We start from the raw sequence: 14507 nt of genomic DNA, 5'->3' as shown, positions 1-14507 counted from the left end.
GCTTTTGAATTGCCCTAGAAGACTTGGAATATAGTGTATGCTGCATGTAAACGATTTTTTTTTAATTTTTTTTTTTAAGGTTTGTCAAGATGTGGTCACCATTTATTGTCATTAAAAAATGATTAGGACATTATAAATGTACTATTTCAAATGAATGCTTTTCAGTTGAACTATTCATGAAAGATTCTTGAAAAAACGTAACATGATTTCCACAGCACAACGTTTAATATTAAGTGTTTCTTGTGTTCCAAATCAGCACATTAGAATCATTTCTGAATGGTCATGTGACACTCAAGACTAGAGTAATAATACTGAAAGTTCAGCTTTGCCATCAAAGGAATGTGACATTTTAAAATATATTAAAATAGAAAACCATAAACTTTTTTTCTGCAGAAGGGGTCTGATACAGGTTTTAAAACGAGAATGAGCAGAATTTTCATTTGTCTGAATTATCTCTGTAGATTGTACTGGAAATGGCGACATCTAGTGCTCATAAAGCATGCTACCATTCTCTTTGAATGAGTTTTATGTATTTTCAAAAATGTTGTCTATTTATGGTTGGTTAATTGTCAGTATTTAGAATTTATAGGTTTTTTTTTGTTTAGTTTTTTTTGTTGTTGCGTGTATTATAATTTGGACGAAATGTTTAAAACAATTGCATCACGTGACTTCAGGTGTGGCGGTTTGCGGAAGCTCAGGTAAAGAGTCTACTTACTCTACTATACTTTGACGGGTCAGAGGTTGCTTTTTTTTTGCTCAACAAAAGTAAGCAAAACGATCCTGCAGTCCCTTTAGTTAGGAACAAGAGGAAGGAAGACTGGAACCGGAAAAGCTGGATGAAGCCTGTAATTATCGTCCAGGGAGAGCGTCTTGTAGTCCGTGGTGGTCACACAACTATTTTTGTTTATCTTACTATTTTTAAAACATAGATTTTATTACTTAATTATCATAATTTCAAATAACCAACAACATTAATGAACTCCGGTCTGCGCGCGCTCTTACAGAAATATATTGTAGCCTACTCGCGTGAGAGGTGGTGGATCAGAAGAAAGGGTAAGTTGAGTTAATGTTTGCAAATTATCTATTCAAAAGAGTTTCGGGCATAAACCGCACTTGTAAAAAGCACCCAATGTATTAATCACTCTCACAAGAGATATTTTTTTCTCTCACATAAAGTTGTTTCTAAAATGAAAAGTGTAGCCCACCTCTTAGATAATTCCATACAGGATGAGTTTGTTTATGCAGGAAGAGCCAATAACTCCGGAAGAGAGTTCTGAAAAAGCATGTGCAGCTGAAACTGAAATCTAAATAGCTTTGAAAGATTTCTTTTAAATTTGCTTTGCTGCAATTGCAAAGATTAGCCTACTAAAAACTTTTCTGATAGCCTAATGAAATAATTAAAAACTTTAATTTATTGGTTCATTGTCAATTAGGCTAATCCAAAAAACGACCCTTCTGATTTGCATTTTTAAGAGAAATGGGCGATAATGACATAGAAGAGCAAGACACTTTTCCCGTGCAGAGGGACGAAGAAGGTGATAATCGAGCAAATCCGAAGAGGAGTCGTCGCAGGGTAGAACAGATTCATTCGAATGTTTCTAAATGGATGCTTCCAGAAGAGTTACGGGAGACGTATTTGGAACGAGCGAACTGCTGTCCGCCACCGATCTTCATCATCCTCATCAGTTTAGCGGAGGTACAATCAAATGTTTTTTTTTTAGCGAAACATCAACCTTTGCACCACTGGAATTTGATCTTTCTGGCTATCTGATAAATTGAACCGTTTCTATTTGCTCACACAACAGCTTGAACCAGTTAAAGTTAGCTGGTTTAAGATGGTCTCCTAGCCTGGCCAAGCTGGTTTATCTGATTTATGGCCAATCAGATAAAACCCTCTTTAAAACCAGCCAACAGACTAGGCTTTGTTACCAGATACTGCAATACTGTAAGACCAGAAAACAGTTTAGACTGTTCATTAATTAATGAATTAACATTCATACTATATTAGTATACATGTTCATTCTTTATAAAAACCTACAGCAACCAGTACATTTCCATTAATTTGTGAATGTTTTAGTTGGGATGTGTCACTATGAAAGAACTGAGAATCTTTTGAGCTTGGCTTTCCACTTTTCCATTCCTGTATGGCAATTCTTAGCCAAAGTGTTTGAAAAGCTAGATTCATCCTTGTTTCCGTGGACATTCCTTAAAATAGACCTAGTCACTGAAAATAAGTGTCTGGGAAATGAATAAACTTTTGAGACCTTCCATTAGAAAGAGTCATTTTTTTTAATAATAATTTTTACTAAAATTGTCTTCCCCCCCCCCCCCCTTACTATACTCTACTATAATTGTTTTACTAAAATGATCTCCCTAAATATGAGTTAAATACTGCTAAACCAACATCCTAGAAATGAAGGCCTTTTGAGACATTGACACACAGGTTAATGTTTTTGACAGTGCTTTTTGGCAACTGGCATAATGAAGACTTTAGGTCTTGTCTCTCAAAACTCTTTTCAATCTTTGACAGTTAGGAGTGTTTATCTACTATGCAGTATGGAAGCCTCAGAAGCAGTGGATAACCCTGGGTACAGGGATCTGGGAGAGTCCTCTTACCTATAAGCCTGATCAACGCGAGGAAGCATGGCGGTTTCTCTCCTACATGTTTGTACATGCCGGGTAAGGTTTTTCTTCTTCCTTTTCTTCATTTTAAAATTACAATGAAAACTATTTATTTAGCCCCTTGTCACCCTGAATGTGTGAAATAATAAAAGTTTATTAAACTCCTGTTCTACCGTAGAATGACAAATCAAGCTGATTTCTGGATCAGACATCTTAGTTATTACATTATTGGTATTTAAAGGTAGGGTAGGCAATCCTATTCATAAACACTTTTTGTTATACTGGTTGACTTAAAAATCTCTTTCACATTCTGATGTCAATCAGCAATAGATCATTTACACATAGGCCTATCTTCTGTGGAAGTCTCAGAACCAAAATATGTTTGTCCAATCATTGCATTTGGTCCGAATGCAATATAGGATGTCCTACCTGCTCATGAACATGTGTATTTCCATACATCCACGCACCCTGCTCGCGCAGACATCACACGTCATTAGCGATTTCTGTAAGGCTATGCAGAGTTGTAGACAGACAGTCACAGAGCGCTGCAAACAAAAAGCAGCCACCTTTTACAATTCCTCCTGAACAAAAACAACGAGCTTATGCTGCGTTTACGCCATGTCATTACTGTAATTAAAAGATGGCAACCTGTGATGTTCTACTTCCGTCCTCGGAATTTTGCGTTTCTATGTCAACACTACCAATGTTGAAATGAATCTGCAGCAGTCAGGTGGTACAAGTCAGGGCTCTTTAAGTTGTTTATGTTCATTATTATGGTAAAGTTGTGTGCTTTGAAACATGAGGTAATTTAACGCCGTCTCTCGTCTCGTGACGGTTTGCAGACTCTGCTCTGGCTTTGAGCTCTCATGTGTTTTGGAGTAGGCGTGGCTTTGGACAGCGCTCTAAAGGGAGGGTGGGATCTTATGCTTTCAAAGCTAGCTTGCTATTGGTAGCCTCTCTGAAATTGCCTACCCTACCTTTAATATATATGACCATTTTTCTTCAATTAGGGTGGAGCATATCTTGGGAAACCTGTTAATGCAGCTTCTTCTTGGCATTCCCCTGGAGCTGGTGCATAAGGGCTTTGAAGTGGGCATGGTCTATATGGCGGGAGTCCTTGCAGGTAGGTTTGTGTATTTCAGTAGTTCTTACTGGAATACAGTATACAATATCTCACACTGTTTGCAATCCAAACAAATATTGCATTGCAGTTACTGCAAGTTATGTGACAACTCTAAAGTAACAATGTTTATTCTTTAAATGCATATTGTTTCACATAATATTGCGTAAAAATAAAAATCATAGTTTTTATTATGAAGATGAAATTTTAAGACTGTCAAAATACACATAATAAAAAAAAAATACAGTATTACCAGTTAAACTAAATTGTTGCACCTTTTGTGTTCAGGTCTGTTTTATCCCGAAAATGAACTGTGGCTATACACATGAAATTATGCTATTTATTTATTTTAACATTAGTTAGATTAAGCCTCTTTCCTACATTTAATCAGTACACTCAAGTGTGTAAGCGTAGGAAAGGGGCTGCATTTTGTTTATAAATATGCTCGCATATACACACACAAGAATTCTGAAATTAAAATAAAATGACCAACAAATGGTCTTAATGTGATTGTAGAGCAAAAGTTCATAGACCAAATAGTCACAATTTTCAATGAATTTAATTAAATCAATTAATTTTCATATTATATGTTTTTATAAATTGATATATTCAAATACAATCTCTCAAAAATACAGATTTTTTTTTTCTTGCATTTCAAATAATCTTTACTTTTTTTTTTTTTTATAAAAAGGGGGTAAATGAAGTAATGGCACAGTGATAACATGGTAACATTGACTCATTAATGAGAATACTGATTAGATATAATATGGTCTTAGTTGAAAAATATTTAGATTAGACTTTTATAATTTTGCTGTTGATCCAAATCTTCATATTCTCATGGAATGTGTGTCTGTGTATGAATACTCTTTAAGGCTCTCTCGCCAGCTCCATCTTTGATCCTCTCAGTGCTCTTGTGGGTGCTTCAGGTGGTGTTTATGCCCTCATGGGAGGTTACTTCATGAATGCTGTGGTGGTGAGTAACTTTCCAGTAATATTTGATGGGATATACAAATTTTTTTTTTTTTTTTTTTGAAAATACTATACTATACTCAAGTACCCAAATCAAAAATGTTTTTTTTGTCCTATAGAATTTCAGGGAGATGATTCCACTTGTGGGAGTGTTTCGCATTCTGGTAATTGTTATGATTGGTGCGTCCATTTTCACTTTCCACTCTACTATTGGTATCTTTTTTGACATCTACTATTAATGTTTGGATAAACTAAGCATTTTGTTGGGACTTATTGACATGATTTTTTTGTTTTTGTTTTTTTCAGTTGGAACAGATGTTGGATTTGCCATTTACAGAAGGTTCATTGTCCATGACACTGCCATGAAGGTGAGACATTTTTAAGACCATAGCAGAATCATAAACCATACATTAAACAGGTATTTAAACCACAATACCTAATACTCAACTAGAGTGATTCAGACTACATATCTTAATAAATAGGACTTACCACAAGAATTCACTCTGAATGTAGTTTTCACACTTATACTAGAAAGGTCCTTCATACTTTCCTTTTTTTTTTTTTTTTTTTTAGGTCTCTTTTGTGGCCCATATTGGTGGTGGTGTAGCAGGCATGACCATTGGTTATGTTTTTTTCACCAACTACGATAAAGCGCTCTTCAAGGACCCACGCTTCTGGATGTGCATTGTGGGATACATCCTCTTCTTCTTGTTTGCTGTCATTTTCAACATCTTCCTGTCCCCAGCACAGTGAGGATGATGGTTGAAGTCATGCTTCAGTTCTCAATGGACAATCATGGCTTTTTAAAAGAAGCTCTCAATGGACAACCATGGCTTTTTAAAAGAAGCAAGTCTCAGGTCAATATAACTGTCAGAAAGACTCTTAAGGTTGTATGCTACATACAATCTAAAGTAAATAAATTTACTTTCTTTTAGAAAGATTTTACATCCAAAAAAGGATTTCCATTTTGATTCCTTTTTTTGTGTGTATTCACAAAATTGAGCCCTCTAAATGCTGGCCTACAAACTGATGCCATGACTAAACAAACCGCTCAATTTAATTGATTTGAAGGGAGACAAAAAGGAGCTTTGTGGTCAAAAAGAATAAACTTGCCATGTACTTTTTAAATTTTTATTTTTATTTTTTATAAATGCATTTCTAATTTCTTAGACTCAGAATATTGGAAGTGTCCTTATAATACTGTAGAGGGCAGCACTGATCAGCATGTGGACAGACCTCAACCTGAGGTCACAACAATGTAGTTTAAATGTGGCATTACATAAGTTATTGACCTATAATCAATGGGAAATTGTGTCAGTTCACTGCTAATGACATGTATCTATAATTACATATTCATGATTGTCATATTTTGTTTCAAGTGTTTAGGTTGGAAATGTGTTTTTAAAATACAATAAAATGTACAAACATGTTCGTTAATTGTATTCACTTGGTTTACATTTAATTGTTTTATGTACTGGTTAATTCTGGGGTTTGTGTGTGGCGTAAATGTTGTACCATGCCGAATAGCTTAAGGTAAAGTGAGTTCACCTGAAAGCATCCCAAAACAAATGTCCTCTGTCCCCTCTGTTCTAATGAGCTGATGGTAGTTCTCCAACAGATCATTGATTGCCAGCCAATATGGATACAGTGTTCTTGCCAGTCTAAACAGATCATTCCAGGTATTTTCAGTTCACAAAAATCAATTTTCATTTGTCTGAGCTACTATGATATTCATGGCACTTCAGTGTTCACTGAAGTCCTTCATACAGTGTGTTTGCTGAAAAAAAAGGCTTGTTAAAATGACTGATACAGACCCCTATTAAGTTTGTTCTTCTTAATTTAACAAATAAACTTCAGCCACATGACACAAAATAGTTCACTGATCGTTCAAGCATGCTTTCATTAAGTGATTCTATTATATATAGGCTACTTATTCTAGTCCTCACACCTGTGCTATAATAAACTGAATATCTGCCATTTTCAATGCATGTTTCTAAAAATATCTTTCCTGATGTGACCTGTAAATCCTCAAAGTGCATTTGAGGATGTGAAGAGTACACACTGAGGCTGATTTTCCACTCTGTTGCCAAAGTACATCAATTAGGTACATTTACGGCTAGCAGAACTGCAGTACAAACCAGAATTTGGGTTGTGAATCAAATCAATGTGCAACGCACTCATTCCTGGAATATGTATTAATCTAATTCTGGTCTATTTTTAGAACAATATTGACTCATGTCTGGGGCTGTGTTTTCAACTAAATTTCAGTTCAAGTTCAGTTATTTGCCCTGACTAACAGAAAAGCCGATCTGGCACCACCAGGGATATTCCCCTGCCTTCCGCAAACAGTTTGTTGTAATCTATTTTTAGTAGTACAAATACATGTATAAACATAATCTGCGCTGTTGCGTCATTAAGAGTTTTTCTTTTAAAGAAATTAATACTTGTATTCAACGTAGACTCCTTAATTGAATCAAAAGTTACAGATTTTTTATTTCAAATAAATGGTGTTCTTTATATTCATCAAATGATACTTAAAAAAAGTATCAAGGGTTCCTCAAAAATATTAAGCAGCACAATTGTTTTCAATATTGATGCATCAAATCAGCATATTAGAATGATTTCTGAAGGATCATGTGACTCTGAAGACTGAAGTAATGATGCTGAAATATATATACTTTATTTTACATAAGAAACATCTTGCAATCTTATGACAACAGATTATATATACTGTATATATATGGATGCATTATGGTCATTTTGACCACATCTACGACGGATGTACTGACATGACGAATCAGATTAATAGTTAATAATGTATAACGTTATATGTAGAGAATATAAATATTTAATTAAGCTCAAAAAGTTAGTCATTAGAAAAACTGTCTGAAACTAAATTGTCTTCCAAAAACAGACTACTCAAGTAGTGCTTGTAATATATTTTATTATTGTGACATTCTAATAATGTTTGATTTTGTACCTTTATGGCTAAACAACAGATGCCAATTTATATTTAGGCCTGAACAAGGATGGTGTTTAAATGCATAAAATGTTTTTTAATTAATATGATCATATGGAAAGGTCATAAAATGTTTAAATTGGAAAGATGTTTTGTACTCATCAGGGAGCATGAAATGCATTCAAGCTAAACTGATGTGCTTCTCTTTTTGAGATACCAAAGCTATTAAACAATTTAATTCAGTTATTCATTTAAAGCATGCCTATCAAATTATGTAATGAAGAGACTCACTCACTATGTTAAATAGGGCTTGACCCTAAATAGCAGGCCGGGTATGAAACCAACCAACAGCATAGTTAGTGAGTGTAATGGGGTTGCACCATTGATTTCTTTTAAATGGAATAAAATATCTCCACAACTAGCAGAGACAACTTAATTACATTGGGCTGGACCCAGCAGAGTATGAAATCGGACATGACCGATTGATTGCTTCTCAAAGTATTGACGACTAAAAGTAGTGCCAACATGTGGCCAAATGCCATTAGAAGCATTGTGTTAAGCTGTGATCCCTATCATGGATAACAATAAACAACTCTCAATGCAGTTTTATTCGACATTACACTCATAATGTCAGTCATTGGTTTTGGTTTTATGTTGTTAAAAGAACCACAGGCCTTCATTTCTCTTTACAAAACGTGGTAATTCGTAGTGTTGTGCATGTGCTTTTAGCTCAGGCTTGCGTGCAGAATTGGTCTATTTTTGCTATTCAGCTGAAAAATCGTTCTCTAATGTGTGTTAACTAGCAATCAAACATGCAAGACTGTCTACTGATTAAGAGCGGGTGCACAAGAGCATGAAGCGGGCACCAAGTGTAACAGAGCTTTAAATTCATATAGAAGGGGGCTTTATCATTCGACAATGTTTTATATATGCATGGCATACACAATCAATTCAGTGCTCCCTTCATGTTTATAGTGGAGTACTGGTTATTGAAGCAGTGACATACAGAACCAGTGCGCTTGCCAACACCCCTGCACATTTGGAAACCTTCTTTCGGTGCCAACAGAGAGGAAAGAGGGGGTCACAAAAGTTCAGGTGATGTGCTGCATCAGATGTGCAGGGCATCAACGATTTTTTAATATTTTGGTGGCCTCGTCGCGCCTGTATGACCCGCGGGGATTTGAAGCAGCGGCATTCTGTCCATACTGCTGTAAGGTAAATTACATGGGCTAGCGCATTGATTTCTCCTGCATGACTATAAGTTGGCACCAAGAAGACCTGCTTGTTTTGTGTTTAGTCGAGAGCTTTAACGATAAACAGGATGGCATAAGTCTAGCTTTTTGTACTTAAGAAGGTGTAGGCGTTGGAGTAGCATTTGAGTCGCTTTTACAATGAAGATTTACTTCATTTTCTCCCAATTTGTTTAAGGTATGTTGGTGCTTCAGTTTATTTATCTATGTTTACTTTCAACAAAAAGATGCTTAGAGCAATGCACCGACTGACTGCATTTAGTAGCACTGCATGTTTTGTTGATTATTTAGTAAGTCATTTAAGCTTGCTGTAATTATACCTAATATAGGTGCCTAAGTTAGGCAATGTTTGGATCATTATTGCAGTGCATGCTATTGGCATGTTTGGAGACAGTTCTTCTAACCCTAATTGATGGAGTGTGTATAGCTTTTCATGTTTTTATTAAACATACTGACCAAAGATCTAGATCAAGATGATCTTGACCAAAAATGTATGCACCTCTCTTACACACTCCACCAATTAGGGTTAGAAAAACTGTTGCCAAACATATAACATGCTAGAAATATAATAATCAGTGCAGTAATGATCCAATCATTGGCTCTAGTCTAGCATTTGCCTATTTGTTGTTTGGGACCAAATTAATTTGTTTACATTAAATTCAGGTATAAATATTGTAAAAAAGGTAAATGTATTATTATTATTATTATATTTTGTTTGCAACCAAACAAGAATCTGTAATTGAAAACCCCATACTGATCAGCCATTAATCTGACTTTTGTTGGGCGGATTCAATATTTATGTCTGAATTATACCTAATTCCTGAGATGCTTCGATGCTTGCAATGGAGACTTTATGATCTTGCATCAGTCTTTTTAGTTTGCCATTCATTTTTTGTCTCTTTTGTATGTTATTCCTTCCTAGGTTTGAAAAAGAAGTCCACCTATTTATGGTTTATGCATTTAATATACAGGGTAACTCTGAGATGTTCTTAGTTTGGGAAAGCTTAGCTCTCTTCATTTCAAATAAAAGTGACAGTAAGGATGAAAGTGATATGCGCGATAATAAAATAATAGTTTGGTACACAATTTTAATTCAATGTATTACATTATTCAAATGTGACTCACAGTCCATTGTCATGATTCTTGCTTCTTATTTCCTTCTCCTAACAGACTCAAAAATGTCAGAGTGAAAATGGGAGACTGGAACTTCCTTGGCGGGATTTTGGAAGAGGTGCATATCCACTCCACTATGGTGGGAAAGATCTGGCTGACCATCCTCTTCATATTCCGCATGCTGGTGCTTGGGGTGGCGGCCGAGGATGTGTGGAATGATGAACAGGCTGACTTTATCTGCAACACAGAGCAGCCTGGATGCCGCAACGTGTGCTATGACAAAGCATTCCCCATTTCCCTTATCCGCTATTGGGTGCTGCAGGTCATTTTTGTCTCTTCACCTTCGCTGGTGTACATGGGCCATGCCCTCTACCGCCTCCGTGCCCTTGAGAAAGAGCGACAGCGCAAAAAGATGACACTGAGACGTGAACTTGAGGCCGTGGATGTGGAGATGGCGGAAGTTCGACGCAAAATAGAACGTGAGCTTCGGCAGATCGACCAAGGGAAGCTGAACAAAGCTCCGTTGAGGGGGTCCCTTCTGCGCACCTACGTGGCTCACATAGTCACCCGCTCTGCCGTGGAGGTGGGCTTCATGACCGGACAATATGTTCTGTATGGGTTTCAACTAGATCCGCTGTACAAATGTGAGCGTGAGCCCTGCCCGAATTCGGTGGATTGCTTTGTATCTCGACCCACTGAGAAAAGCGTCTTCATGGTGTTCATGCAATGCATAGCTGCCATCTCATTGTTTCTCAACATCCTGGAGATCCTGCACCTGGGCTACAAAAAGCTTAAAAAGGTCATTTTGAACTACTACCCACAGCTGAGGGACGATCCTGATGACAGCTACTATCCCAACAAGCTGAAGAAAGATTCTGTGGTCCATCAGACGTGCATCGGCACCTCAACTGGCCGCAAGGCCACCATCGCATCTGCACCCAGTGGATACAACCTTCTGCTCGAGAGACCACCTGATGGAACCGGCTACCCTCCTTTGATTAACCCAACCTCTGCTTTCTTGCCCGTTCAGGGTGATTTGCCAGCTAAAAATGGTTCTGATGCACCAAAGTACTCGCAGCACAGTCCCACAGAGCACAACAGCAATTCCAACAACACCAGCAGTGACACACGCTTGCCACCTTGCAACTCCGTCACGCCGCCGAAGCAAGAAGAGGGGGAAGATTCGGTCCACCCTCCACCTTCGCACAAGAAAGGGCAGGACTCCAAGACTCCAGACTCATCGAGCCACCCCAGAGAATCTTCTCACTCATCGTCTGGAGTTGGAAAGAAGCCATGGAAGGCCAGCGCACCATGGAACTGCTCAACGGTTGTAGAAGGCAATGGCTCAGACTCGGATTCCCTGGAAGGCGCTAAAGCCCGCTGTCCCTACGCCACTGTGCGGGCACGTACTTTGTCCAGGTCTGATTCCAAGCGGAGCAGGCCCACCTCTCCTGATTCAATAGAAGAATCCAGCTCTGAGTCACGGCATAGTCCACGAGCGTCACCAAGCCATCCCGCCTCATTGGCCAGCAGTTCCAGTAGCAGGCGAGCTGCTCCCACAGACTTAAGGATATGAGAAAAACTCATAGATGGTAGCCATATAATTTTTGTAGTTATAAATTGATGGAAATTGACCAAAGTGACTGTAAAGTTAACATCTACAGCTTTGATGTTAGCACGGAAGCAATCTCAGACTGAAGTTTTATATTCAACTTTATAAAATGGTAGCATTCATTATGGATTGTTTTATACATAATTATATTATGTACTACATTATACATGTCCTTTTATACATATCAATTCAGCAGTACACACAGACAGTATACTTAATTAACAATAGTAGTATGACTACAATACAGGAAATGGATTGTATGTTTGATTGTGTATGCCTTGTTCTCATCTGGACATTTCTCTTTTTAAGTGCATCAGAAGTCAAAATGGTGTAATGGTAAAAGAAAATCCCAATTTTAAAACATAGTGCTGAATTAGAACATCTGTAAAAATCTGCAAAAAAAATGATATTGTAAAAAAAACCTGTTCTATCTGCATATGTTATATTACAGCTAAATAAACTGATCTGATTTACAATGCAATCAAGCCAGATTGAAAATTTATTTGTAAAGTCAGTCTTTTCTAAGCATATGGACAAAGAGCATTTCTAAGTTAGATTTCAACTAAATCTCAAAAGATTAAAAAAGCAGAATAAGTAAGGTATTATTGAAGACAGAACGTTGAATTATTAAAAAATAATGCACACTCAAGACATTGCTCGGACTAATTTCTAATGCATCTCATCCCACGGCAAAAGCATCATTTTAGAGTTAGTAATGGAGGCTTGAGCCATTGATAGCAGATTAATTATTAATGAGAGAGAGAGAGAGAGAGAGAGAGAGAGAGAGAGAGAGAGAGAGAGATGTATGTGAAATACCTCAGTCTGTGGAGTGTGCGTCTCTCAACAGTGTTTGGCAGCAGTGTCTCTACTAATAGCAAAACTGCAAGTTGATATAGCCTACTTCAAGAACAGTGTCGGTATTACCTCGCTAGTGAAAAAATGTCATGTAGCTTTTAAGTTGCTAAAACTATTTTACTGATAAAATCGTCAGAGCAGCACAAACCACACGTTTCTGTGCGAATGTGTATCCGTACTGAATGTGTGCGTTTGAGGGAGGGAGAAAGTGCGGGAGAAAGAGAGTATGTGATTTCCGTAGCCTATTGAAAAACGCAATTTTGTGTCAAAAAACATGGAAATATTTTGTCGTTTTTATTGCTATATTTATTTGCTTGGTCAGTGTCGGCGTGGTTTTTGGTTATTTCTCTGTTGTAGACTGTAAGGACCTTTGAAATAACTTAAATCATTTTGCAACATGATATGGACATGTAATACGGCCAAGACCTGCCTGGAACTACTTTTGCTGCGCGTTTCCCTGAAAGTAATTGCACGCTTTAGACCGTTTGTAAACCAGATTCAAATCAGATTCGAGCAGGCCAGCTGACAGTCTTGCCTGGGCCCGGGACGAGATAATCTTAGATGCCCCAACCCCCGTAGTATATTATATTATATTATATTATAAATATGACAAAAATCAAATAACCCATATAGAGATCACACTGTCAGAGAGTTTGGGAATACTCACACATAATTTATCCACATAAAAACACGATATCAGAGTTTTAAATTCAAACATTTGAAAAGAGAACAATACATCACGGTTGTTTAAACCAATGAGCATTAAGCTGTGTCGTCAGCAAGTCGTTTCCCATCATGCTTTTGATCAGCTCAGTCGGTGGAGAGCGAGAGCAACTGCGCTCGCCTGCAGAATCCGACACATCCGCCTTGCGATCGCGAGAGTTTTTTGACATACGTCAGCATGACATCAGAGCAAGGCGGACCGCACTAGGACACATTTCTAACCGGTATGCATCTCGCGGTGATCACCGGTGATCGGTTCTGCACAGATTTTGCTCATCTCAAACAAGCCTATTAGTACGCATTTCAGACGTGAATCTTGGCAGAGTCGACGAAGAAAGCGTGGTCGGAAGAGTGACGGCTCTGCACGACTCTAGGGGTCACTGTTTGAGAAAAACGGAAACTGCATAGTGTGCCTTTAAAATGGTCAGCATTCATTGCATTGGTTAAAAATCTCCTCACATTTTTCTATATAATATTGCAGTATAATATTGCTATTTTTCAAACTGCAGGAGCTTTATGTGAGGTAAAGTGTATTTCTCTCTACGACAGGCAGAGGGCAGCCCTGGAGCAGTTAAAGTTTCACAGGGGTCTTTTTGTGGAGGCAGAAGGGCTGGAGCAGACGCAGGATATTTCCCGTCCCTGGCTTTTCTCCTGTTTCACCCTGTTCAAGCTGCTTGTCCTCAAAGACGTGCATTCCTGCTTTTGGGTTCATGCAGTAACCCTCACCACACCAGCGCTTACAGCTAGTATTTCAGTTATGTGCAGTTTTCTCTAATAGGTGAACAATCTGCCACATGAGGAAATCTGCTGGATTGCTCTCATCATTTCAGATGTCATATGACTTATATCAGCACTTTTGAATTGTGCATGCTCAAACTGGATTTTTCTTCATTTCTGTCTGAAAATGTTGTCCTAGCCCTATCCATACCCCTAAACCTAACCCTTCCCATAATTATCCCTAAAATCAGAGGGAATTGATAGGTGAATAACATGTAGTTAGCACCTAACCCTGTTTGTAAGCTTACACTTCACACGATGGGAATGTTGTTCCAGGATCAACAAAGATGTTGATCCAGGAACATGTTGCACTTGGTGAAATCAGTCATAGAAGGAAGGAGTTGTAGAAGTTGAGAGAGCCACTGGCACTGAGTGAGCAGCGCCCTCTACTGTTTGTCTTTTTAACAAGATGAGAGATATGTTCAGGTGCATTCTCATATTTATATGTTCAATTTGGCAATTGACACTATTAGAATAAAAGTATATTGGTGTGAAATATCACAGCAC

At 37.7% G+C, this 14507-nt stretch overlaps 2 protein-coding genes and 1 long non-coding RNA gene across 3 annotated transcripts; 2 read left to right on the top strand and 1 right to left on the bottom strand.

Annotated features, from left to right (window-relative positions):
* The first annotated feature begins 628 nt into the window (after positions 1–628).
* rhbdl2 (rhomboid, veinlet-like 2) lies at positions 629–6140 on the top strand. The gene is made up of 8 exons (XM_082149411.1): positions 629–1053; positions 1474–1696; positions 2531–2679; positions 3633–3745; positions 4615–4715; positions 4831–4891; positions 5018–5079; positions 5285–6140. Exons 2-8 carry the CDS (start codon positions 1478–1480, stop codon positions 5462–5464), a joined length of 885 nt encoding a protein of 294 aa, XP_082005537.1. The 5' UTR covers positions 629–1053; positions 1474–1477; the 3' UTR covers positions 5465–6140.
* On the bottom strand, positions 5562–6872 carry LOC309483535. Its single transcript, XR_014200586.1, has 2 exons — positions 5706–6872; positions 5562–5606 (listed from the first exon to the last, which is right to left on the bottom strand). It is a non-coding gene; the product is annotated as an uncharacterized lncRNA (long non-coding RNA).
* Positions 6873–10109: 3237 nt separating this feature from the next.
* On the top strand, positions 10110–11609 carry gja9a (gap junction protein alpha 9a; the record flags this gene model as incomplete). Its single annotated transcript, XM_082150576.1, has 1 exon — positions 10110–11609. The coding sequence occupies exon 1, from the start codon at positions 10113–10115 to the stop codon at positions 11607–11609; it is 1497 nt and encodes a 498-aa protein (XP_082006702.1). The 5' UTR covers positions 10110–10112.
* Between the last annotated feature and the right edge of the window lie 2898 nt (positions 11610–14507).

This window comes from Leuciscus leuciscus, assembly GCF_965113295.1.
Source record: "Leuciscus leuciscus genome assembly, chromosome: 20".
Lineage (NCBI taxonomy): Eukaryota > Metazoa > Chordata > Actinopteri > Cypriniformes > Leuciscidae > Leuciscus > Leuciscus leuciscus.
The sequence above is the reverse complement of the archived record's forward strand: the minus strand, read 5'-3'. Positions and strand labels throughout refer to the sequence as shown.